Source organism: Chaetodon trifascialis, chromosome 7 (assembly GCF_039877785.1).
Source record: "Chaetodon trifascialis isolate fChaTrf1 chromosome 7, fChaTrf1.hap1, whole genome shotgun sequence".
Classification (NCBI taxonomy): domain Eukaryota; kingdom Metazoa; phylum Chordata; class Actinopteri; order Chaetodontiformes; family Chaetodontidae; genus Chaetodon; species Chaetodon trifascialis.
In genome coordinates, this window is record NC_092062.1 from 24639167 (window position 1) to 24665346 (window position 26180).

Sequence of the window (26180 nt, forward strand, 5' to 3'; positions counted from 1 at the left end):
AGTAGGCTACAGAGGTATTATCAGCAAAATGTACTTCAAGTATCAAAATAAAAGTGCTAATAATGAGGAAAAACTCGTCCTGTAAATGTTATTTTACTTGGTATTATATTATTGAATCATCATTACTGATGCATTAATATGCAAATAGCATTTTGCTTTAAGCTAGATGGAGGCAATTTTAACTTTCATTTAGCTGGGTAGTGTCGTCTATAAAAAGAAAGACTACTCAATTAATCAACTTTTCAAGCCAAAGCACAAAACATTCCCCAGTGCCAGCTTCTCAGGTAAACTGATAGTCTTTGGATTTTGGACTACAAGTCAGACAAAACAAAAAGTTGTTTTCAATTTGGGCCTCAGGAAATTGTAATGTGTATTATTATTATTTTTTTTACAGTTCTTTGACATTTCATAGACCAGACACCGAGTCAGTTAATCCAGAAAACAATTAATTGCTAAAGAAATATAAATATAGGATATATAACATAGCCATGAAATTGTGAAACAATGCAATACATTTACAAACTCAGCTTATTTTATGAAATGTTATTATAATAAAATTGTTTTTTGAATTTATTTCACATGTTATTTCTTCAAATTAATTGTTTTCTTTTGTGTTGCAAGTGAACAACATGAGAGGATGAAGAGTAAGAGGAAAGGTTCAAATAAAATAACTACAACTAATAAATTCTTATTTATTTGCAAAAGTATAAAAAGGGAAAAAATGTAATGCATTAAAGGATCTAAGGACACAAAATAAACAAATAAAGCAATGTGCCCATCCAAAATCTCACCAAATAGAGAAATAAAACAACTAAAATTTGATTTTTATCAATGTAGAGACAACAGTAAAATAATTCTGAAACCATCAGTAAATATTTGTATATATAATAAACATGAGATGAATATCATGCTATTAAATTTGTTTTAAAATATTCAGAAATGTTTCACAATTTTATGACGTTGTATTTTGTATGTAGTTTTTCATGTGATTACTTGCCTATTGCATACACTTACGTTACATAATGTCTTGTTTCTTTATCACGTTTTGGACACACTGGGTCATAACAACGTGCCTGCCCCGACAGCTGTCCTTATTTGCATATCTGCAGTGTAGTTCCGCCTACGACCTCTAGGGTGTGACAGCAACTTCATCAACAGTTCCGTTGCACTTTTTAATGGCAGAGAAGAAGTTTCAGATTTTTCGGGGGTGAGGGGCTGGCCTTTTTTGTTCCGCTGGAGAATCCTGCTTGAACACAACAGACCGACAAGAAATCACAGCGCCGCGGACCATCGGCGAAATCACGGCGCCGGGAGGGACCACACTGCTCCGCGAAGGAAGAGTGTTCAGAAATAAGACGCCATCTCCCTCCAGCTCTGCCGTTACTAGCTCCAGGGTCAACGGGCAGACAGGCAACTGGCAGCTATCGCCGTTAGCCTCAACTCCTCTGTGGGTCTGGGGGGTTCTGGTAGGGGCAGGGGGCGGGGGTACACCGAGAAAGGAGAAGACTACACGCCGAGAGGAGGGGGCTGGAAGTCTGAGACGCTTCCAGCCTGAAGGGGCCGGCGGTTTGGCCACAGCACCCCGGACTAGCTAGCTTGTACCCGCGCGGCTAAGTGAATGGGATGGAGCCGGGACCGTCTGGCGCTGGTAGGTTTATTTTTACTTTAACGTTACACGTTATCAGTCCGGATACCCGAGTCGTGGCTGCAGATATTAAAACGGGGCACCGTAGCCTGGCCTTAGCGTCAGGGGGATGTACAAGGAGGCTTGGTGACAACACCGTCTGTTGCATCGCAACGTTTCCAGAAGAGGGAGTGGGAGATGGAGGGGGGCTCCCTTGCTGTCTGCATGCACAGCATTTCGCGGAGAACGTGATTTATCCAAATTCATAGGTATAGACAAGCCTTTGGTAGCGCTGACAATATCTTCAGCCATGCGCGGGGGCAGGGAGGTCGTGGGAATCTCGGTGAGGAGGGACGAGGTGAAGCCCGCCTTCTAGCAGCAGCAGCAGCAGCAGCAGCAGCAGCAGCAGCTGGCTGCACCCCGCACTCCCCTCACAGCAGACCAGCCTCCCTTTTCACTGACAGGTTACGGTTGCTCAGGGTGTCTGAAGAGTGTTTAACACCGATACGTTACAAGCGCACATGAGGGACACAGGCCTCACATCTGCCGATGAATTATTGATTGTGGTGCCAAAAATAATCATAAATTGTGATATCTGCTAATCTGCAGTTAGAGTTGACACAATCTGTTTTAGGCTTGGGGCGACTGTGGAGCAGTGCATTGCATTTGCGTGTGTGTGTGTGTTTGTGTTTTTTTTTTTTTTTGCTCAACATGCTTCTGATTTACAGCTAGTGCTAATCAGTGCCAGTGATGATCTTTATTTGGCACTGTTCTTGGATGACACTGAGGTGTAGAAGGCAGCCAGTTAGAACACAAACTGGCTAGTGTTTATCTTCATGCCCAGGTCTAAAGTCCACTGATTGTGGAACATTTTGAACCCTGGCTGGTATGTCTGGAAGTCAGGGTTTCTGTATTGAATGCTGTCTTTTTGTGACAGTGTTGGGGTTGTGAACTCATCCACCCAGTTAACTTCCTCTGAATCATCTTTGGATATGTTCAGGCTGTTTGCTAAAGCAGGCCTGAGATTTGAAATTACTGTGTCAGTCTCGATACTTAACCTTCAGTTGAGTTTTTTTTTTTTTTCTAGGATGGGTGAAGGGCCCCTGGGGCCCCTCATCTCAAAGTCTGCTTTTGTGTTTGATTATTCAATGTGCTATTTTCCAAGATTGAGCTGATTGCCATGTTTAGCTCGTGGTCAACAGCCAATTATTCAGAGAGCCAACTAGTTTGGCCAAAACAATTGATGCATAATTGGCTGATCCTTCTCATTCATGCACTGGCTTGTGATCTCCTGATGAGGGAAGGGGTCTCCTAGTAAACATCCACTACTGTTCCTTATTATGAGATTTTAAAGGCTTGCATTTAGGCCACAACCAAGGCCATTAATCAACCAGAAGTTTGCAAGAAATCTATGTTCCCCTTGATATATTTTTAAAGTAGTCCTTCCCATGTGACCTGGGCTTATTACTTGTTACGTCATTGTGAAGACAGTAAGATGTGAGCATCTTCATGTTGTGATGCAGCACCAAAGCTCTGCTTTAAGTCTTACCGCCCAGGAAAGACTGCTATTGTCTCGGGATATGTGAGAGCGCTGGCTCCGCTTCTCACCATCTGCCTTTACTGGCACAAGGGCGAAGTGTGTGTCATTGTGTGATTGTGCGACAATCACAGCGCACTCTAGACGCCCGCACATTCACAAACATACATGCTTTTCTCGCACACGGAGTCTGTGTGGTCAGCACATGTCTGATGTCTGTGTTTGTGGTGTTTGTCAGATGTGTTGTAGTGAAGTGTGATTCAAACATGGACACACACACACACACACACACACACACACACACACACACACACACACACACACACACACACACACACACACAGTAAGCACTGTGAGCAGAGCACCTTTCTGCGTATTTTGTGGGTAATGTTACTCTTCTGAAGGCTTAGTGAACACATGATCGAGTGGTATGTTTGACCTAAGGATTTCCATAGCAGCTATTTAAAGCCGGGCTTTCCCAGTTTGGGATACACAGGCGCCTTGGCCCGATGTGGGAACAGGCTCAGCGCAGGACCAAAAAGGCCAAGGTCTCTTCGGCATGACCACAGAAGCACCCTGCCTCCTCCCATCTCCTCCAACAGCCTGACACACGCACACACACACACACTGGTCCCCTGATATCCATGACAATGCTGTGTTGCCGTGGTGTCTCCATGGTGAGGCTGGGAATGTAGAGGGGCCCCCTGTGTTTGTGTGTGGGTGTGTGTGTGTGTGTGTGTGTGTGTGTGTTCGCCGTAGCAAGGGCGCTCCCTCTGTCACACACCCGTGTATTTGTGTGAGTGTGAGACGGAGGAGCAGGGCAGCTGGGGTCTTTGTTGTGGTGGAGGAGGGCTGGTCTCTGGGGACCAAGAGGTTAAGGCACTGGGCCCCTCTCAGGCAGGAGTCACAGCTAGCCTCACATCTAGCACCCAGTCGAGGACCCCCTCTATATTAGACCTCCTGACCGGCTCAGGCTTGTTTTTAAGACATGATGCCAGTGTGCACACAGATAGTCTCTATCTTCAGTTGTATTCTGTGGACTCCTGATGTGACGTAGTAACTGACGCATGAAGTGTGCGCTGGATGAAATGAGATCAGATGTTAGACTTATTTTGAAAGTGCAAAATGTGTTGAGGGCTGCAACTAATCATTATTGTCATGATCAATATAATCTATGAATTATTTTCTCAATTAATTGATAGATCACTTGGCCTCTTAAGTGTCAAATGATGGAGGAAATTGTCATCATATGACCCCAGGTCCCTCTGTGCCACTCTCAAGATGACCGTTCTGTCAGATAAACAGTCCGAAACCTGAATTCAGAACAGAGAGAAGCTGAAAATCCTCGAATGTTGTGTGATCAGAAAGGAAGCACAACAAAACTGAAGCTCATGTGATAACTGAATGGGAGCTGAATTACGAGCTTGGCTACGTTGCTCCATAAACAAGCATTTTTTTCTAACGTGATCCTTTTCTTCCCTCTCCATAATTTCTCTTTCCATTGTCCACCCCCCGTCTCTCCCCTGTCCCTCCTCATTTGACCTAATCTGCTTGGTCCTCCCGCTCTTCTTTATGCCTTGTCAATATCCTCCTCCTTCACCCTTTATCTTAATGCTTATATAACACACCGCTCTCCCTTTCTCTGGCCACAAATGCACATTCTGCTACTTAACTGTTCCATTCTCATTGTTTCTCTCTATTCCTATCTTCCCACATCCCATCTTCCTGTTACTGGCCCTCACTCTGGTTTCCACCTATCATATCCTTTTGGCCTCTGCCTACGCTTCCTTCCCGCCTTATGCCACATTTCTTGCCCTCTTCATCCTGCTGCTCACAACCACTTCCTTTGCCTCCTCCTCACTTGCCCGTTCTTTATCTCTTGTCTGCCTGCTTTGCTTTTGCCCTTCCTTTGCTTTGACTTGTTCTTCTTCTGTTCCTCGCTGTTGTTTGTATACACATCCACTTCCCTCATTCCTTCCCTCTGTGCTCTGAATCTCCTCACCTCTGTCACCTCTCCTCGGCAATGGCTCCTTATCCCCTGTCTGTCCAGTGCCCATGGGGGTCTTCCCCCCACCCCTGCAGCAGGTGTTCCATGCCCCCCGCCGGCCAGGCATGGGCACCGTGGGCAAGCCCATCAAGCTGCTGGCCAACTACTTCGAGGTGGAGATCCCAAAGATGGACGTCTATCACTATGAGGTGGACATTAAGCCCGACAAGTGCCCACGAAGAGTCAACAGGTAATAAGACATGAAGACTGTGGTTACACCTTCATCTGATCACACTCTGTGTTTCTTGTGGGTTTTTTTTGTCTGTGATGTCCCTCATTAATCTGCAAGATCAGTACTTGTCAGTTGTCGTGTGTCATAAACGGTTAAAAATTTGTGGCAACGTGCATTTTAAGAAGTCAACAAGCAGCTGAAATGCCTGCAGTGTGGAACCATTTGAAATTGGATAATGAAAGCCCAACAGTCACTCGTAATCACTGTGTTGTCAGTCTTTCAGGAGGCAGCAGAAACAGCTACTTTCAACATGAACAATGCGACTGAGATTTCAATGTACTTCTTTGTTACAGCTATTTATTTATTTTTACAGGCTGATTACCATGTTTTGGAGTGGGGATAATAAAAAAAAACAAAGCTTTTGTAGCTAAAGCAGACCTCTTCAGCTCTGTTATGTCTTACCTAGATTGGTCTTGCTAGCTTTAACAAGCTTTATGTTTGCACCATGCAGCTCTGTTATGTAGGATATTTTAGTTTGGTGCAGTATAAATAGATATTAAGCCATAAAGTACTCACATTGGGTGCAGAATACCTGAACCTTATGACCTCCTTCTGATATTGTCAGCAAATAAAGTGCATTTCCCCAAATTTGGGTTCAATTATTGCTTTGCTTTATATTGAAGGCAATGCAGCTCCTTGTGAGGCCTTGAGGAGCAAAAAGCATTTTGAGAAAAGTACCTGCATCTGTGCAGAATCAGGCAAAAATGAAACACATTCAGGTCACATTAAGCAGTAGGACGCCTTCTCTCCTTGCAGTCGCTGTGCCAGCGACCAGACCGGACAGATGGTGGAGTCAAAAGTGAATCTAACTTAACTAACCCTTTCACCTTGGCTGGTGTTTACGCATGCTTGAAGAGGCCCGTTTATTGGACGGTTGAACCGTTGTTGTAATACTCCAGGTTAAATGGGAATAGTTTTGAAAATGTAGATGAAGTCACTAATATGATACTGTTTGTTCAACCAAAAAACCCCTTATGTTTTCACACTTTAAGGGGATCATGTCATACGTGATATGAGATGTTGATTGTACCTTGAAAATCTCACGTTGGTCAGTAGTATCTTGTTTATGGTGAAGACAGTGAAGGGTCCTCTTTTGGTTTATTCAGTATTCTTAGAGGTTTGCATGGGCTGCTGTGTTTGTTTCTATGTGCTTCATTCAATATCAACATTTTTTAATGGAGCTATTAGTCCATAGACAGTTTTTAGTGCCCCCCTCTTAATATTCTTTTCAGCTGGAACAAATAAGAAACACAAAAGAGCTGCCATGATTTGTCATGTTTATTACTTTAATCCAAGCATCAAACAGTACATAAACATAAATTACCAAATTCAGAGGGGAAATGTGCTGTCTGTCTGCCTCGCCGACGTTTGTCACGTCTCCTCAGAGAGCCGGTTCCGTTTTAAAAACCACTGTCTCGTCTGCCTTTGAGGGGAGATGGGAACATGCCACACAATACATACGTCTCGTCATGTTTGATCCAGGAGAATTTATCCCTCTATGGAGGCACGAATGTCATTTTCCCTTTCACTCAGCTTTCTCTGCTTTCAATTCCCGAAAAAAAAGTGTAGCATCACACTTGTGACTGTGACAACAGGATATGATTGGCTATCATGTTGCACAGTTGTTCTTCGTGTGGAGTCATGTGTCGGGTGTCAGGGACAGGCTAGGAGCAGTAATACAATACATGTAAGCGAACTTTCTGTCAGTTTTTTGGCATGAGCCCAATCTGTGCCATTGTCATTGTACTGATAGCCTTGGGCCTTTGGGTAACCGTCAGTAATCATTTAGAAAGATGGGTGTAAAATGAGGAGAATCTGTTTTTCAATCCACAAAACCTTCATATATATTCTCTGTTTCTTGTTCTGGATAAAAATTCCACCTGGCTATTTGAAGCCTCATGTTATTGTACAATGATTGGGTAGCCATCATTATTAGCGATTTTAATTGCAGCTTTAATGCTGTAAATTTTTGCATGTTTCCTCAACACCGATAAATGACTTTTCTCTTAAATGGAAAGAAATGACATGATTTATGTTTGTCTATTAAACCAGCCCTGACCCATTACTCTGATTAAACTAACAATCTTTTGTTCAAATCTTGGAAGATCTCAGCAGAAAGACAAGGTTATCCTCCGAACACTCCAGGAGAGCCCTTGAGCTTTTGTTGTCTTCCTAATTAAGGATGTGAACAGAAACAGAAACAAATGAACACGATCTATTTGTAATTAAACAGAGTTGCTTGCACAGAAAACTTGAATTTCTAAAGAGGTGTCCTTGAATATTGCATGTGTTCGGACCACCGCCTCTAATGTTCAGAGCGGGTCTTTGAGCATCAGTCTCTTGCTTTTAGGTTTCAGACAAAGGTTCCAACAAGGCATGCAAAGGTCGAGCCCTTTGACCTTTTCTTTTCAGAACAAATCCTCATCCCCCACTCATATATGAAGGCCAAGGCATTGAAAGGTGCCCCCCCCCAAAACCCACCCTCACTCTTTTTGTCCTTGCCTCTCCCTCTGTGACCATGAAATATTGCATCCACCAGCTGTATCCTGCTTGATCAATATTCTATCATCTTGAGACCTGCTTCCCCCTCCTGATCACAACAGAGCATCCTGATGAAGCGATGGGTTTAATTGGCCGAGCAGGGTCTCTTGCTGCACGTGAATCCCATTTTGTCTTTGTGTGTGTCGCTGCCTACAGGGAGGTGGTGGAATACATGGTGCAACACTTCAAGCCCCAGCTCTTCGGTGACAGGAAGCCAGTGTACGACGGCAAGAAGAACATCTACACGGTGCTAGCACTTCCGATTGGGAGTGAGAAGGTAGTTGTTTGCAGTGGTTTTGCGTTACACTCTTACACCGTGCCATAATCACCGACTCATTACTCCTGAGGGATCAGTAAAGTCAATCTGAAGCCCTGTTCAAACAGGAATTACACTCTCTCTCTCTCTCTTGAGGAGGAGGAGGAGGAGGAAGGGTTGCCTGAAAATCACTAAATAGAAGGCAGTATTTAATGTTTGTATCTCCTGCAGAGCACATATGTCTATCCCAGTATTCATAACAGTCACAAACACCTACTGTTTTATGGAGCACTGCTACTGTGGTCTGGTTGGAGACTTCTAATTTTAATGTGTATTTGAGCTACAAAGAGTTTTGCTCTCTGTAACTTCTAAAAACTGTTGTTGTAAAAACTGTTTCGGATTTTGGGAAATACCCTTCTTTGCCTTTTTGCTGAGTTAGGTGAGCTCATTGTCTGGTAAACATAAGGCCACAGCCAGTTATCTTAACTCAGCATAGATACTGGACATGGGGAGCTAGCTAGCCTGGCTCTGTTGAAAAAAAGTCTCTGCTGGCAAAACAAGTAGGAAGTCACTGCTCCCGGTCAAGATATAACGGAGCACATAACACCCTCTGAAACTGCAGCGTGGCACTTTTATGCTTGTACAGATGTAACAAACAAGATATAACCTGCTAATTAGTCTGGTGTATAGGTGCTGGTAGGAGGATTTGGACAGAGCAAAGCTTGCTGTTTCCCCCCAATGTTCATGCTAAGCTAAGCTTATGAGCTGCTGGCTACAGCTTCATATTTATTGTACACTCTTGAGAGTTTTATCGATTTTCTCATCCATCTTTGGGCAAGAGAGTGAATAAGTGATATGTCAAACAGTTTTTTAAAGGATTCAGACCCATGCGCTTTGCCATACTGCCACATAAAGAGCCCATACACCGGCATCTTGAAAGTTATGAGTGGTTGAGAAGGTGTTTTTGAACCACCATCTGTAATGTGAAGTACCTTCTTGAATAATGAATCCTGTATGAAGGGTTATCGGTATACTGTTAACCTGATAATTTGCTTTTCTTTTTCATAGTCCATCTTCACTCAGCTTCTGGTTATTGTTCTCCTTCTGCTGCAGCTTTGTTCTTTACCTCTCCTCTCTGTCCTTTCTGCTCTCTTTCTCCAGGTGGATTTTGAGGTAACTATCCCAGGTGAGGGCAAGGACCGAATCTTTAAGGTGTCCATCCGTTGGCTGGCCAAAGTGTCATGGCGCCTGCTGCAGGAGACTCTGGTCAGCGGCCGCCTGCAGGTCCCCCTCGACTCGGTTCAAGCCCTGGACGTGGCCATGCGCCACCTGGCCTCTATGAGGTACGCCATAGGAACCCTTTCCCTCAAATAAACATACACATACTGAAGCACTCCCATTCCTTTTAAAGTGTCTGCTTGGTTACGTAATCAGTTATATGCGTTTACATTTTTTGACATTATAACTGTGCAGTCTAGCAAGGTTAAACATGTTGTTCTGTTCACTTACAGCAGACCATCCATAGCTCGAGGGGTCAGAGTCACTAAACAAAAGATGCTTGTTAGCTGAGACCTGTGTGAAAGTGTCCACTGCACAATGCTGAGCAGGGGAATAATGACAACTGGCTTGAGGACTTGACCTGAAAAGGGTCCAAAAGGAAAGCCAGAGATGTTTGTGGAAAAAGCAGTCAGTTCAGTGATAATGTTTCCCCATTTTTTGTATGCTCCAGAAAAAAAAGCTCAGTGCTGTTCCTTATGACTCCCGTTTAGGTGTTTTTCCATGCAGTTTTCTATGCAACAAAGAGTTATTCTGAAACCTTGTACATGAGACGACAAGTTTACTGAATGTGAAGTCATGCTTAGGTCATGCTTTGTGTTCAGTTAAGTCATTTTGCACATTTGTCATTTTCACCTTCCCACCTCCTCCAATTAGGTACACTCCAGTGGGCCGTTCATTTTTCTCCCCACCTGAAGGATACTACCACCCACTGGGTGGGGGGAGGGAAGTCTGGTTTGGCTTCCACCAGTCTGTGCGCCCCGCCATGTGGAAGATGATGCTTAACATTGATGGTGAGTCATGCCCACCAGAGAGTGTGTAGTCAGTCACTGATCTCATTGTTCTTTACTGACATTGCATGACTGGGTGAAAAACAGTGGGACAGAAAAGGTGAAAAGGTGAAATTTACTCTGGGACCAAAGAGGATTCAAACCACCTTTTATATGATTTATAATCACATCATAAATGTTGGCTGCTGCTCTCCTTGCTGCTTTAATTTGACCTCTTATTCTAACATTAATTTGGCTCTGATAAATGCTTTAAACGGTGCCATGGCAGTAAAAGTTATGGACATCCGTGTACCTTTTGTTAAGCTGCTCCTCTGTGACTCAGATGGACTCACTGTTGCTCTCTGTCTCCCTCTAGTGTCCGCCACGGCCTTCTACAAAGCCCAGCCTGTAATTGAGTTCATGTGTGAGGTTTTGGACATTCGCAACATTGACGAGCAGCCCAAGACGCTCACTGACTCGCAAAGGGTCCGCTTCACCAAGGAGATTAAAGGTGGGCTGCAAACAAGTGGTAAAGTGCCTTCCAAACACACTATGACACGCCAATGTCTCATGATTCTTTGTTCACATTACACATGGCAGATCATTTCAAAAGTCTTGCTAGATCTTATTCATAAATTACTGCTGTTAGTTATCATTTCTCTTTTAACCTTTATTGTGTTTTGTTCTTTCAGGAGAAGCTCTTTTAACTACTTTGCTTTTAACGACCATGTCTATCTCTCTGTGTCTGTTTGTGTTAACCAGGCCTGAAGGTGGAGGTGACCCACTGTGGCCAAATGAAGAGGAAGTATCGTGTATGCAATGTCACCCGCCGACCTGCCAGCCACCAGACGTAAGTATACAGACAGCATTAAATTACATTATATTTCGTCTATTCAGACGCTTTTGTAAGTGACTTATAATGATTTGAAGAGACAAGATCAGATACAGTCATTTTTTTTATTTATACATCTACATTATTTGGATTATTAGGATCCTCAGATTGAGCTTTATGGAACTGAATAATCTACGTTTGCCATTGAGAAAGTCTCGGACCTTGTTTCGAACAAATAGTGCCAGATAACACGGAGCCACTGGAACAAATTTCAGGAAGTAAACTACGAACTGGAAATTCCTCTTTGCTGTTTGTGTTTCCACTGTATCTGAAGAACCATGAAAATAAAGCTAACAGTCTGGATTAAAAAAAAGGATTGTGGCATTTTAAATGCATTTTGCACAAATGAGGGCACAAAGGAGAAGGGTCTGCACTCTGCCAGGCTCCAAATAAATAATTTATTTCTCTTTTCGAGACAGATGCTGCGAACTCTAAAGTCTTCCTCAGGCCTGCGTGTGTCTGTGCAGCCTGTGGGAAGATCTTACAGATCGAAACGTTACCTGTCTCTAAAAGAGGGATGAATTATTTATTTGGAGCCTAACATTGTCCAGACCTCTGTCCTTTGAGCCTGCAGTCGTCTTTTTGTCTCGCACCTGAATATTTTCACCTGATTCGCGATGAGTGAATGAAACGGAGACATGCAGAGTGAAAAGGATGCTGAAAACTCCACGATTGATGTTCTGCAGAGTGTTTTAAGCTTATTTATTTTGGCTAAAGTTTATTTTTCTCGTTTTTACTCACTTTGTTTTTTCATTTTCACTCCTCCTTTCTCATTCATTCACTTGCTGTCTCATGGTGGAAACGCCCCCATTATATATAAACCAATACTCACCAGAATTTAACCCAAAGCTTACATCAGCCTGGATGAATCAGCAGGTCAGGAGGTGGCCAGTGATGCATTGCAATGACGGTAACATCTGTCACCAATGTGCCACACGTTCATGACCATGCAGGCGTGCATCCACTCAAAATCTTTTGTAAACCATAACAGCAAAAGTAAGTTCTCCATCTTTTCCCCAGATTGTGCAGTAGTTCATGTTTGTTGTTTGTTTTTTCACCAGGTTTCCCCTCCAGCTCGAAAGTGGGCAGACAGTAGAATGTACAGTGGCCCAGTACTTCAAGCAGAAGTACAACCTGCAGCTAAAATACCCCCACCTACCCTGTCTACAGGTGGGGCAGGAGCAGAAGCACACCTACCTGCCCCTGGAGGTGAGGACGGGTTCAAGGATGATTTAACTGTGATGCGGTGACTGAGTTTATCCTTTAAAGATGTAAATTAGTGTCCTGAACACTGACTGTTTTGATATACGATTAGTGAATGTGAATAACCGACTCTGGGTTTACTCGTTCTAGGTGTGTAACATTGTAGCAGGGCAACGATGTATCAAGAAACTGACTGATAATCAGACCTCCACTATGATCAAAGCCACAGCTCGCTCCGCACCCGACAGACAGGAGGAGATCAGCAGGCTGGTGAGTTGTACAGACAGCTGGTGGGGGGAGACCACGCAACCGATGGAACAACAGTGTGTAGGAATGGACGACGCTGTGATTTCATGAGATATCATGGATGTTCTTCACTCTCCGCAGATGAAGAACGCTAACTTCAACCTGGACCCGTACATTCAGGAGTTCGGGATCAAGGTGAAAGATGACATGGCTGAGGTGACGGGCAGGGTGCTTCCAGCCCCTATCCTGCAGTATGGAGGACGGGTAATGCATGAGTCAATTATTTTTTAAAAATGAGTAAAATGAATTTTACTGTACACCTGACCTGATTTGGTTTAATCTTTATCTCCTCTGGTCCTCTCTCCCACAGAACCGCGCCATAGCGACCCCCAACCAGGGAGTGTGGGACATGAGGGGGAAGCAGTTCTATAACGGCATTGAGATCAAAGTGTGGGCGATTGCCTGCTTTGCCCCCCAGAAACAGTGCAGAGAAGAGGTTCTCAAGTAAGTACCAATGAATAGTAACAGTGGGAATTCAGTTTTTTGTGAGGAATTAAGTCATTTTCACACAACACTCTTTGGCTGCTGTGTATTTTATATTGGTAAGCCGTCAGATCCACTCTTAATGTAGCTGCTAGCAAAAAATTCATTTCTTTATGATATGATCAATTATATCTCTAAATGACAGGGCAGGGATACAGTGTAAGACAACAATGAAGTGTGAGAAACCTGCAGAATCTTGTCTCAGCTGCTCTGCTTTCCTCTCAGGAATTTCACAGACCAGCTGCGTAAAATCTCTAAGGATGCTGGGATGCCGATTCAGGGCCAGCCATGTTTCTGTAAATACGCCCAGGGAGCGGACAGCGTGGAGCCCATGTTCAGACACCTGAAGAACACCTACTCTGGACTGCAGCTCATCATCGTCATCCTACCAGGGAAAACTCCCGTCTATGGTAGGCTATGTTAAAGTCATGACTTTTGAAAGTCTGTTATTGTTTTTGCACAAACAAATAAGCACTACAAGAAAAAAGTGCAACTGCAATACTTCAGATCCTATGTCCAAACTGTCCCCTTTAGCGGAGGTAAAGCGTGTGGGAGACACCCTCTTGGGCATGGCCACGCAGTGCGTCCAGGTGAAGAACGTGGTGAAGACATCACCTCAGACCCTCTCCAACCTCTGCCTCAAGATCAATGTGAAGCTGGGAGGCATCAACAACATCCTGGTACCTCACCAACGGTGAGCTTTTCTCTGGGCTGCTTTTTAATTAGTTGCACACAGTTATGTTCAGGAGGACAACAGTGAGAGTTTTAATAATACCACTGTTGCATATAAACCCATTCATGCCAGACAGTGCTGTCCATAAAAGACTTGTACTGCAACATTCACTATATATGTCACTGTTAAACCATAGAATTATATGCTCCATATTGTTTCACTTTCAGTATTTGGTGTCCACAAGGTCCTGCTGGATTACAGACTGTATATTGACCCATCTCAGCCTGTAACGATAATACAGCTCCTAAAAAGCAACCTTGCGCTTCCTTTACGAGCAAGTGTAATTTGCATCTCCTCCTCCATTCACTCTCTCAGGTCAGCAGTGTTTCAGCAGCCGGTTATCTTCCTGGGAGCAGATGTCACGCACCCCCCTGCTGGAGATGGCAAGAAGCCCTCCATTACTGCTGTAAGTCTCAATAATAACGGTTTCATTAAACAATGCTTGTTGACCTTGAACAGTGTCTCAGGAAAACAAGGGGAATGTACAACGACAGTGAGTCACAAAAAGTCAGAGCATACGGTGACTTGTGAAGGCGTTTCTCATTATTATTATTTACAGACCTACTTTATTAATCAAAAATAGGAATGGCCGATTTTAAAACTTATTTTTTTTTACGGTGACGGTATTATATCACAGTATTACAAATGTAAAGCACTCAAAATGAACGATAATAGCCTTTTTCCACAGGGAAGGAGTAGCATCCCTATATTTAGGTTAATTAGCAAATGTAATGTGATTCATTCACAAGGTAGGAATAAGAATGTCAATAACATTTATTTGGCAGAAAAAACAAAGTATAGAAGTACAACAGTCAGTGTACCACTGGGCATGTAAACAAATATATTTACATATGTTAGCAACAGACACACACACGCTGGTGCAGCATGCTAACGCCAAATTCAACAGGCTATCCAGCAAAATAGGAACATAGTCAGTGGATGTAACTCCAGTTCTGTGAGTGTCTATGTAACCGCCTACCTCCATGTTATCTTCATTATTTAAAGATGATTGGCCCTAGAAAAACAAGAGGATTGATATTACCTGGGTTTCTGAAGGGATGTGTCTGAAGACTGGGTTTGGGTTTGATGTCTGTCACTATTTTTGTCAGGGACTGGAGCCAGAGGATTAAGACCTGGTCAAAGTGGACAGACTGAGAAACATTTTAAACATACTTCTTGTTATGAGAAGAGAAGTATGTCTTTGACTTCAATACAGTCAGGGTTTGTTTAAAATCAGCATCTATAATCGTGTTCACGAGAAGAGGAACAGCAGCTTAAGGCAATTGGCTTAGTAAATATAGTAGATGTACCTTGTCGAGACAGAGCGAGGCATTTATACACTTCAGGGAATTGATCAGCATGAGTGTAGGCAGGTTCTGTTCACTGCTGTTGTTTGTGTTGGATACAGCGGCTCTCTGTCAGCTCTGATACACAGATGGCTAAAAGTGGATCAAGCCTATATCTGGGGAATAGTCCGCTTTTAAGAATAACGGATGGTGGCCTACACAGGCATTGCAACCCTGCTCTCTCTGTTTCAGTCCCTTTCAAAGCCATAAAAATGCTTTGTTAGCTCATTGTATGTAAGTATATATATATATACACTGCCACAGTGATAGTGTGGCTCCTCCGGTGGTTGTCCAGATGCTAAGTTGGCAGGAGCGCTTCAAAAAACAACAGGGGCATGTAAATAAAGCGAATGACCCCAAGACGTCATAGAAAAGCAAACGCCACATGGTCGTGGTTGCTAGGTGACAGCATCACCGGGTCACTGCCTGCAGTGATGCCAGTAAAAGAAGAATCCCACCTCCAGTAGTATGTTTGAGGCAGAGGCACTTTAACACCTTTAATCTTTAACACAGACGAAAAGTTAATGAAAACACTGGAGAGCAAATGTCATTCCATTCGGCTCATGCTGTCATTTGCAAACAGCGTGTTTTACAAATTGTCCCTGAGCCCATATAGTAATATCCTTCATACAAGAATGACTGAGCCTTTCCAGGATGCCTCTTTCATACCCAATCATGACACTATCACCTGTTACCAATGAGCCTGTTTACCTGTGGAATGATCCAAACAGGTGTTTTTGGAGCGTTCCACATCTTTCCCAGTCTTTAGTTGCTCCTGTCCCAACTTGTTTGAAACGTGTTGCTGCATCAAGTTCAGAGTAAGCAGATATTAAAAAAAACAAAACAATTGACATTCTGTTTTATACAGTGTCCAAACTTTGGAATAGCGGTTATACTATTAGTTTTGTTGGATAGATGAGATGAATTCATCACTTTGGGCTCTGGTAACTTGGTGTTGTAATTCATTCTGACATTTCCATTAAAACCGTCATTAACTGCAATGATTACTTACAGCTTTATTAAGTATTGTGTCCCGTCAGACGAGTCGTAAAGTTTATCAAGCAACTGAGCCTAAAGAACTGTCTAAGTATCTTTTCACGAGAAACATCTGCAGTCAGGCTGACTTTTTGACTCGGATACAAACTAAATGAGGCTGAACAAAGAAAAGAGTAGTAAGAGAGGCGTTAGTGAGGGATGAAGGGAAACAAATGGCTCATCACTGACTCACGCTCAAAAAGGAAATGACGTCAACTCTTGTCCGCCCTTGACCTCAGCTCAGCTGTGGTTGGCTGCGTTGTTGCCTGGCAATTATGACAAACGCTTGAGTCACACACACACACACAGACGCAGAGGATGGGAGAGGAGAGTGGGTCTGCCTTGATCCTCCTGAATGAGGAGAAAACTGGTGAAAAATTGTGATTTTAGTGCTGGGGAAGGATTTGAGGGAAGAAAAATAAAAGGTGGATGTTGAGCCTCCCACACTTCCCAGTAGCAGCCTCTAGGGGAAGCTAGAGGCATCTTCTAGACTAGAGGCTGCCTGTGTACATGGTGTGTACAAATATACACATTGGGACAAGCCACTGATAACAGTTTTGTTCTTATTCTTCTTTTTCATGTTTTTTTTTGTCTGTGCAAACTGATTATTCTAAATGCAGCAAATGAACAATCATACAGAACAGAACTTTTGGCAGAATTGTAGATTGTCTGATTAAAATTTGCAAAGCAATGCTTACATCTATTGCATAGATTTTCGAACAAGTGAAAAGTCCTTTAGAGCCCTACTAACAACCTCTTTGACACTAAATAGATTGAGATGTCGTCCATTAACGTGGTTTTCTTTGTTTCTCCATCACACAGTCCATGGACGCCTCTATGCAAAGTATAATACCCAATGGCACGTTTTCTTTTTGCATATGCGTTGGCAATCAAATCACCTCTGTCACTCCCCCCCCGCCTTCCAGGTGGTAGGCAGTATGGATGCTCATCCCAGCAGATACTGTGCCACAGTGCGAGTCCAGAGACCCAGGCAGGAGATCATTGAAGATTTGTCTTACATGGTGCGTGAGCTGCTGATTCAGTTCTACAAATCGACCCGGTTCAAGCCCACCAGGATCATTTTCTACAGAGATGGAGTTCCTGAGGGACAGTTGCCGCAGGTATGATGGCGTCATGGTGGTTGAAAATGATGAGTTCTTTGAGGGTTGATATACTAGACTCCACTGGATTGTCCAAAATAATGTATTTCTTTTTACTTCACTTGCATGAAGTACATTTTAGCATTTTTCTGTATGCGAAACCAAGTCAGCCTGGGTGCTAATGAAGAATGTTTTTGTGTGTAGATTCTCCACTATGAGCTCCTGGCCATCAGAGATGCATGCATCAAGTTGGAGAAAGACTATCAGCCAGGCATCACCTATATTGTGGTGCAGAAACGCCACCACACGCGCCTCTTCTGTGCTGACAAGTCTGAAAGGGTGAGCTTTCTGCGTTCCAGCACTTTTTTTTTCCAAGTTCTCTTTTCATGCTCACTCGTTTTAATAAATATCATCTTGTGTTTTCTTTGCATAGATTGGGAAGAGTGGGAATATTCCTGCAGGGACTACAGTGGACACCAGCATCACTCATCCCTTTGAGTTTGACTTCTACCTGTGCAGCCATGCAGGCATACAGGTACTAACAACAGCAACAGATTAAAATAAGACTGAATGCCTTCAACGCCCAAACCTTACATATTGCATTGCTTTACATGGTCTTTTTCTTTTCTTTTCTTTTCTTTTCTTTTCTTTTCTTTTCTTTTCTTTTCTTTTCTTTTCTTTTCTTTTCTTGCGTGTTTCACCACATTTTTATTGCCTTTCTCTGTGTCTCCAGGGTACCAGCCGACCGTCTCATTACTACGTCTTATGGGACGACAATCGTTTCACGGCTGATGAGTTGCAGATTCTAACTTACCAGTTGTGCCACACTTATGTGCGTTGTACCCGCTCAGTCTCCATCCCTGCGCCAGCCTATTATGCTCGTCTTGTGGCCTTCCGTGCCCGCTACCATCTGGTGGACAAAGAACATGACAGGTTAGTGTGGTTATTGATTAAGATTTAACACAGGGTTTCTCAAACTTTGATAGCTCGAGGTTTGCCACCACAGCAACTGGGAAATTTTCCTTTTGTAACATAAATTTAAGTGTGACCGAGGCATTCTTCTCTTTAAATCTAAAACACATTTACTTTCCATTTCTTTTCTTTCCTTTTGTGACTTTATTGTGATGGTAAAATATGAAGCGTCACTGATCTTTGTTCTGCGACTTCTCTCCCTGTTCTCTCGCTGCAGTGGAGAGGGCAGCCACGTGTCTGGTCAGAGTAACGGTCGGGACCCCCAGGCTCTGGCTAAAGCTGTTCAGATTCACCACGACACCCTGAGGACCATGTACTTCGCCTGAGCTACACCAACCATCACCACCATTGATCCCTCCCACCTCATTTCTACCTGAGTGGGCACTCAGCCCACCACTACCACCTCATCCCCATCCCTTATTCCCAATGACTGCCCACCACACATTCTCCGCAGACCTGCCAGTCATTCACCCAAATCCAAGAAACATATGGCCCTTCACCTGTAAAATACAGGCAGACTCTACAGCCTCATGCACTCAAAAGGTTATGAATATTATTATTATTATTGTCATTTTATTGTTTTTACTTCTCCAGGACTATTGCTCTTTTTATGTTGAATTTTTAAAACTTGGGTATTATTATGTTATTGTATTGTACGCTACCTTCACACTCCTGTGTATGTAAGTATGCAATACGGATGGGAAGAAAATAGGCGATAAAAAGAAAAAAAAAAAAATCACAAAAAACTTTTTTAACTGCCACCACGATGCTGCCTCTTTACCCATCCGAAAGCCGGATGCCAGTGTTCAAAGCCCCTTAGTGTGGGGACCCTTCAGAGGGGTGGTACTGGGCACGCACACTTACATGTATCATTTTAACGTTGTCATGAACGACATTCATGTTTTTAATGTTTTTGAATAATGTTATTTTTCTAAACAGCATTGAGGAGTCTGAGGTATGGTACATTAGCACTTAGTGATAGCATGTAGGTGCCACCAGTCCTGCACATAAGAGTTTGTTAGTACTTGTGAGGCTAGCCCTCTGGTCTTTATATTAGCAGACAGAAGAGCAGGTGTAGCATATCGTAGATGCAGGAGAGAAGTCCTGCTGCACTCTCTGTGCTGGTTGGCCAGTCCCTTAGAGATTTAGCCTATAGAGGCAAGCTTAGCATAACAATAGAGGGACCATTTGCATAGAGTGTATCAGATATACTTGCACCCCATGCACCTAAACCAGCATTATTAACCAGCCAAAAGTGATGCCAACCAATGGAAAAGGGGCACTTAAACAGGAAGATAATCTCTTATTTCTGTATTGCTCTTTTAGGATATACGAGGCACTTTTTTTTGTTTTATTATTGATTTATTTCACTTCAGAATGGTGAGACTGTCCTGAGGCTTGACACGGACTGCTTTGAAGTTTTCACACCCGCACTTGCATAACTTCCAGAACAAGAAGTAACTAAGGCAATAGGCAAGGTCAACACTCCTCTGTAGATTTGAATGCAGGCAAATATAACGTCTGTGATCACTCAAGTGCTGCAAAGCTGAACTCCCATTCAGCAACTGACCTTGCTCCAATCGTTCTGCACATTCCAACATGTATCAGTGGAGATGACGCCACACCGTGCACTCTAAACTTCCACCCACGCACTTCTGTGCTTACCTGTACACACCTATCCCCATTTTTACACAAAGCTCTTCCCTCTGCAGGCATTTTACAACCCAGCCTGGATAGCAGAAGCACACACATCTCTGCCCTCTCAGTCTCTTTCTTAGCATGCAGAGCAACCTTTTCAAATGCACTTGTCCCCTTATTTCCCTCTAAGCCAAACTGTCACTCATTACCCTTCCCATCATCACCTTCTATCCTCGCGGTTTCACTTTTAACATCACACACCTGCAGCATCCCCTGCCCCAATCCCCTAGCTTGTGTTAGCCAATCCCCATTGGTGCTCTGTGTGCATGGGCGGCACAGATAGGGGATTGCTACATTGGACAGGGTGGGCCACTATTACTTCTACTTAATATGCCCTGCCTTTACATCTAGTCACTTTCTGGATTTATGAAAAAAATGCATGTAATTATTTTTTTTGACTGGATATTCTGAGCCACCTTATTTTGGTTTCCTTAGCGGTAGGAGCATTGCGCTCACCACTGCCTGTCAGTCGTTTTGCCTCGATTGTGTAATGGTTATAAAGACTGCTTTTTCCTTTGTCATTATTATTATGAATATTGTGACTAGTGTCAGAGTGTATCCTCAAGAGGGCACTGTAGAGACTGTCTCAAAATTCCACCTCAGTTGCCCTTTAAGCGCCTCAAATCTTGTCTGATGGTCAGAGCCCCTTTGAGCTGAAAGGGATCAAAGATAAGAGATCAGATGAGTTTGATTTTTAAATCATGTTTATTAACTTGCATAATCAGTATGCCTTTGTACACCGTTTTACTGATCCTTCATTGTGTCCAAGGTGATTTGTATATATAAATATATAATATTAACCTGTTATGTATTTTGGCTCACCAGTTGCCGGGCCTTTCACAGTTGGGGTCAGTGTTCAATCCCTCATTCTGTGCATAAAAAAAGAACAAAAAAAAAGAAAAAAAAATCAGTCTGGGGGCATTTTGGGGCACCACTGAAACCAGATGCAGTTCTTCACTCACTGAAGCCACAAAGCACCTTGCAAAGGGGGGAGACGAAATGGCAGTCACCCTGGAAATGCATCATGTGGACACGGGAGAGTTCACTCCTCTCCACACAGCCTCACTGTCTGACTAAGCAATATTGAAGCCACTGATCAAGAACAGTCCTTGTCATAGCACTTCCCAATAGATTTGAATGAAAGGACATGGAAGCATATTATTTTGGCTCTGTATGTGATAGTATGGGAACTCTGTTGGGGCGGGTTATTTTTTAAAGAAAATAAAATTGTTTTTTATTACGCTTGTTGTTGGTTCTTTTCTGTAATGCTGTCCTGCGCACTCGGATTGGATTTTACTTTAATTTACACTCAAAAATTACACAAGAGCAAAAATAAAATGGAACTTCTCGAGCTTTACACATTTTCACATCACAGCAGAGGAAATGTAACAGGCCGAAACGTCCAGTCTCAACACAAATGTAGCCAAAAAATCATTTTTCTAATATACGACAGGCTTAAAAAATACATAATTCCCTCACTAATTTATTCATAGTATTGTAAACGTAAGGTTACCTTTGGGTAAGGCGGAGTTGGTTCTTCTGACGTTTGGTGACACAGAGCCCACCTCTTCCTGTCGGTGTCAGAACGGCAACTTCACCATATTTAGCTGGCTTGCCGAAGCCCCGCAGAGTTGATCTGTCAACTGGACTGAAAGCCTGACACTTATCGGCGAAAACTGCCCGGTGGTGACAGCTTTATATTAGTGCCGGGATACAAACCTGAGAAGACGACGTCGTCGGGATATGGTGCCCGGGAAAGGGGGCCGCGTCGTTGGCTGTTTTTAACGCGATAAAAGTAGTCGTCGTCTGTCAGAATTCCAACTATCCAACAGACGAGCTAGCCAGCTAGCTAATTACTGTGGCTACCCGACGCTCGCCGTGCCGTAGACACGACTTTATGTCGTCTCTATTAATGTTCGGCTGTCAGTAGGAATTCATTTGGACTCCGTGACCCCGCTGTGATGATATCCTGACAGCTCCTCTCATCCGTTCCAGCCACTTTCCGAAGCCTGGCTAGCGAGCTAACTTGGCTAACTAGCAGGCTTTCGCTGCCACAGGGTCGCGTTGAGCAACCAGTAGCTTTCGCCGTTTTAGTGAAACCCTATTGGATACCGTGTGCGGGGACGCCGGAGACCCCCGGCCGGCGAAACGACTGTACCGAAGGGCCCTTTTGACAGCCCGCAGGGAGAGGAGCTAGCAGAGCCCAGGGTACTTGGCCATTCAGCGCTGCAGAGGCGGTGCACGGCTGAAGGAGACACCGGATTGAACGGAGGAAGAGTCCCAAACGTTTGACAACTGTGATCCGGGAAGTGAACCGGGCAGGGACCTCATGAATGGAAATCGGAACTACAGGTAAATAATACCTCATCGTCTCTTTAATAAGTTGTTTTTATAGTACATGTGTCAGTGGAAGTTGACGTTAGATTTCCTGGAGGATTGCAATTAGCTGGTGAGATGAAACGCCGGGAAGATGGGGGCTGATGGAGCTTGATAGCCGCGGGTTAAGCTTGAAGGTGTTTGACTGTCACTGTAACCGGAGTCTCGCAGCCTCTGCTGTTATTTTGCCATTAGTGGCAATTAAAATAGTTTAATTTCCTAACACTCCAGGTGTTGCGACATTGAATTTAACTTCTTTGCACTCAAAAGAAATCATTTTATAAGCCATTCTCCAAGGGTATTGGGGAGTTAGTTCAGTCTCACTCACCGGTGGCATCATCAGCCAGGTGTTACGGTTTCACCGAACAGGTGCTGAGGGTAAGCTCGGTATTCCCCTGCCTTATCAGAGAGACTTCCACAATGTGAAGTGATGACATGGTTTTAGTGGTCATGGTGCAGGGTGAGATGTGTTCAGCTCAAACCTAGCATGGCCAGTCACTTGAGAACTTGTGACAGTGGGTATATTTTGTCCTTTCAAGGCCCCCAGGTCCAGGTCTTGGTCGCCCTCTGACCCTAAACTGACCTTAACATATTTAGCAGTGTCATTCTCCTCTAGCACATCCAGTATGAGATTTAACCAGTTTGGCCCTGCCCATGCTATGTGAATGGAAACGTTTGCCTCAGTAGGTAGGCAGTGTTTGTCTTATTTACAGGGTTGTTTTTGGAACAAAGCTGCAAGTTTAACCTGTGAAGTTTATCTTACATATTTGCTTTTCCACCTACACACCAGTTTGTGTTAAAAAAGAAAAAACAAAACTACGAAACCTTGCTGTCTTGTCCTGGTGATGTCAGAAATTGTCAACCCAGGCTGTGGCCAGTAAACTGCTTCTTTCTTGTTCATAGTGGCAGTTAAACTGTCCTGACCGCCTGGCTTTGTCTCAGCCGTAACGGAAGCTTTCCACTTAATGTGACCATAAACTGAATGCCAGGTACTCTTGATCAGCCAGCGACACATGATACAGCAGTTGGTTCTTAATCTACCCCCTCCTTCTCAAGAGGAGATCCCTCTCTCCTGCCTCCTGTCTCATTAGCCTCTCTGCTCCTCTCAGGTGGGACACTTCCCAGCTTCGGTAGCATTAGGGGACACAAGGTATTTTCCCAGTAACCAAGCACCTACTGTAATGACAAACAGACTAAAACAGTTATGTGTTGGGGCAGGTGTGCAAGTTTAGTTCACAGTATCCAATGAACAACATTAAATTTGGTCTGTTCTCACAGACCGAATGAGAAGTTTGCAACCGCAAAGAAGCACCAGATTTCCAAGTGTGAAAATTCTGTCTTAAACTCAAAATTTTGGCGTAGCCTTGTTGGCTGATTCTCCAACACTGTGGCTGCAACTGTTCAAGAATATTATGCGATTAGGTTCAACCAGATACTACTGAACTTGAGTTATGTCTACTTTAATCATAAGCTCCTCAAGTCAGCACTGACCATAGAAACAGACCTTGGGACTTGCCAGAGTTTCATGGTGTTTGCTTTGCAGCACAGTATTCCGCAGCAGGTTGTGAGCATAGCAAATGCAGTTTCATACAGATTATACTTCTAGCCAGCCCTACACTGAGTGTGTTGAGGAGCGTGGTTGATGCGTTCTCTATGGAAGACATTAATACATTAATATTGTCAGACAGAGGTACATTTTATCGTATCGTGCTGTGGTTTGTCCATGCAGATCGCCGCCGGCTCTTGATATTGCGTATAGTGGTTCATAGTCACATATTGCTAACCACCGCAGGCCAAGAATTGAGTCCGATGCCTGGGTGAGTGATTAAAAGCGGGCTCTGCATCCGTAAGTCAGTGGCCCAGAGAGCGTACTTAGAAACTGACTCACCCTTCTCCCTGGTAGTAGTCTAAGCATCAGCATGTGGCATGGAAACCATGGCTCTGCAGAGCTTAGCACTGGGGATATAATGAGTGCAAGACTTTCGAGCCTTAAGCAAATCAAATCCATTTTGATGTGTTAACCCTGGGGTATGTCCACAAACAGACTGTCACTTGATATTGATGTGATGTTACATTATGGCTGAGTTGCAAAGCCAGAATTAGTCAGGACTTTCAAATTATGGGTTTAACCTCATAAATGTTACTGGATTCCTTGTCATTAAGCCTAAACTCAAATGGACAGATATGTATGTTATTACAACTTATATACAAAATGCTGATTTTCAGTGGCAAGCCAGCCTTTAAAAGATTCTTTGACATTTTGGAAAGTATGTTTATTTGCTTTGTTGCTGCAAGTTAGAGGAGAAGATTGATACCACTCTCACATCTGTCTGTGTAGTATTAAGCTTAAACCAGCAGCCAGTTATCTTAGCTTAGCATACAGACTGGAAACAGGGGGTAAGCAGCTAGCCTGGCTCTGTAGGTAAATAAATCTGGCTACTAACACCTCTTATGTTCACTAATTAACACTTTATATCTTGTTTCTTCAATCTGTACAAAAAACACTATGTGAAAATGTCAGGTTGTGGTTTTTAGGGGGTGTTATGTGGCGGACTGTTTCTGTTGGCAATCTGGCAACCTCAAGGTGATGACAAACAAGATATAACATGTTAATTAGTAAGCTTTTGAGCTGCTGGGAAGAAGATTTTGCTACCTCTGGAGTAGGGGTGGGCGATATGGTCCCAAAATAATATCTCAATATTTCAGGTTATTTTGTGATAATGATGTTCTTGACTATTTGACAAAATACAAGGTTAGGGAGTAGACCTTGCCAAGGATTCGTTGATGCTATGCTGAGCCAGTGTAGTTCCTCTGCTTGGTTCAGAGCTCTAGCTCTCGAGGAGCCCTTGAGGGACTTTAGGCTCCCCTCTTACTCATCCGGTGGTGAAATAAGTTAGTTGTAATTCCCCCTTCTGTTGTTGCAGTCTTAGTGCACTCATTACATTTTATCGTGGTTTGTTGTACATCAGGGGGCTGTATTCATAAAGCTTCAGAGTACCAAGACAATTCTTAGAAATATGACATTTCTTAAGAATTTCCCCTTACAGTTGAGACTAGATCCTGGCAAAGATAAAATTTATTTACAAAGCATCTTAGCCCTCTGGAGAGCTCCTAAGGTGAAAAACTGTGAGGGAGGAGGACTTTTAAGAGGCTTAAGCATTACTGAAGCGGAGGAGAGAATGGCAGAAAAACAAAGAGATCGGAGAAATATTTTCCAAACGCTGAATGATGCTACAGATTCCATCGTGCAGTGATAATGATTGTGGTTGATCTGATTAGTGATGTGCCGATATCTCCAAGCCAGTGCAGTAACGCTATAACGGCAGCAAACATGGAAACTGATGGAAGCGGAGCCACTTTTCCTCTGTTCACAGATCTGTCACTCCTAAGCCAGGACCAGATATGCCAGACATTTTTAGGCTAAGTTCGGAGCTTTTTGAGAGCATTCTCAGAATGTTTGTGAAAAAGTGTGGCTGTAGTTTAATGTCAATAAACAATTTTTCTTACCATGATAGAAAATGTTCAGTGGTGACATCCCCTGTACACATATTGAGCTGTATTTTCCATACTGGGAGATGCAGCTTACTGGAAGTGAATGAAATGGCAGATAGAATACAGCAGGGGGTCTTCCCCTACCCTCCACCTGTCATGCTACACTTAGTAACCAGGTGGGATATGAGCTGGCTGGAGATGACTCAGCTTGGTATGAATGGCAGCCCCAGCACAACACTTAAGAGGAATGGTACTGGTTTCA

General features: G+C 43.5%; 2 protein-coding genes across 4 annotated transcripts in view; both read left to right on the plus strand.

Annotated features, from left to right (window-relative positions):
- Positions 1-1174: 1174 nt before the first annotated feature.
- On the plus strand, positions 1175-21290 carry ago1 (argonaute RISC component 1). 2 transcript variants are annotated; one of them, XM_070966762.1, is made up of 19 exons: positions 1175-1648; positions 5212-5398; positions 8138-8258; positions 9399-9580; positions 10170-10306; positions 10659-10811; positions 11045-11132; positions 12236-12383; positions 12528-12647; positions 12765-12887; positions 12994-13127; positions 13392-13576; positions 13701-13860; positions 14215-14305; positions 17207-17401; positions 17585-17719; positions 17814-17915; positions 18114-18313; positions 18570-21290. In XM_070966762.1, the coding sequence occupies exons 1-19, from the start codon at positions 1624-1626 to the stop codon at positions 18676-18678; spliced, it is 2595 nt and encodes an 864-aa protein (XP_070822863.1). In that variant the 5' UTR covers positions 1175-1623; the 3' UTR covers positions 18679-21290. The 2 variants fall into 2 exon arrangements, with proteins under 2 accessions (XP_070822863.1, XP_070822864.1); XM_070966763.1 differs by having other exon boundaries at positions 10659-10793.
- A 976-nt stretch (positions 21291-22266) lies between these two features.
- Positions 22267-26180, plus strand: part of ago3a (argonaute RISC catalytic component 3a) — a 36222-nt gene continuing 32308 nt past the window's right edge. For both annotated transcript variants that reach the window (XM_070966760.1, XM_070966761.1), the window contains exon 1: positions 22267-22402. In XM_070966760.1, coding sequence (XP_070822861.1) covers positions 22384-22402 — 19 coding nt within the window. In that variant the 5' untranslated portion in view covers positions 22267-22383. The remainder of the gene's footprint in view (positions 22403-26180) is intronic.

Bases quoted from the DNA above. Each gene is read 5' to 3' on its own strand.
- ago1 (XM_070966762.1), top strand. From the start codon at position 1,624: ATGGAGCCGGGACCGTCTGGCGCTG. The intron at 9,581-10,169 runs GTACGCCATAGG...TCCTCCAATTAG, and splicing joins CGCCACCTGGCCTCTATGAG to GTACACTCCAGTGGGCCGTT. The intron at 17,402-17,584 runs GTATGATGGCGT...TTTTGTGTGTAG, and splicing joins CTGAGGGACAGTTGCCGCAG to ATTCTCCACTATGAGCTCCT.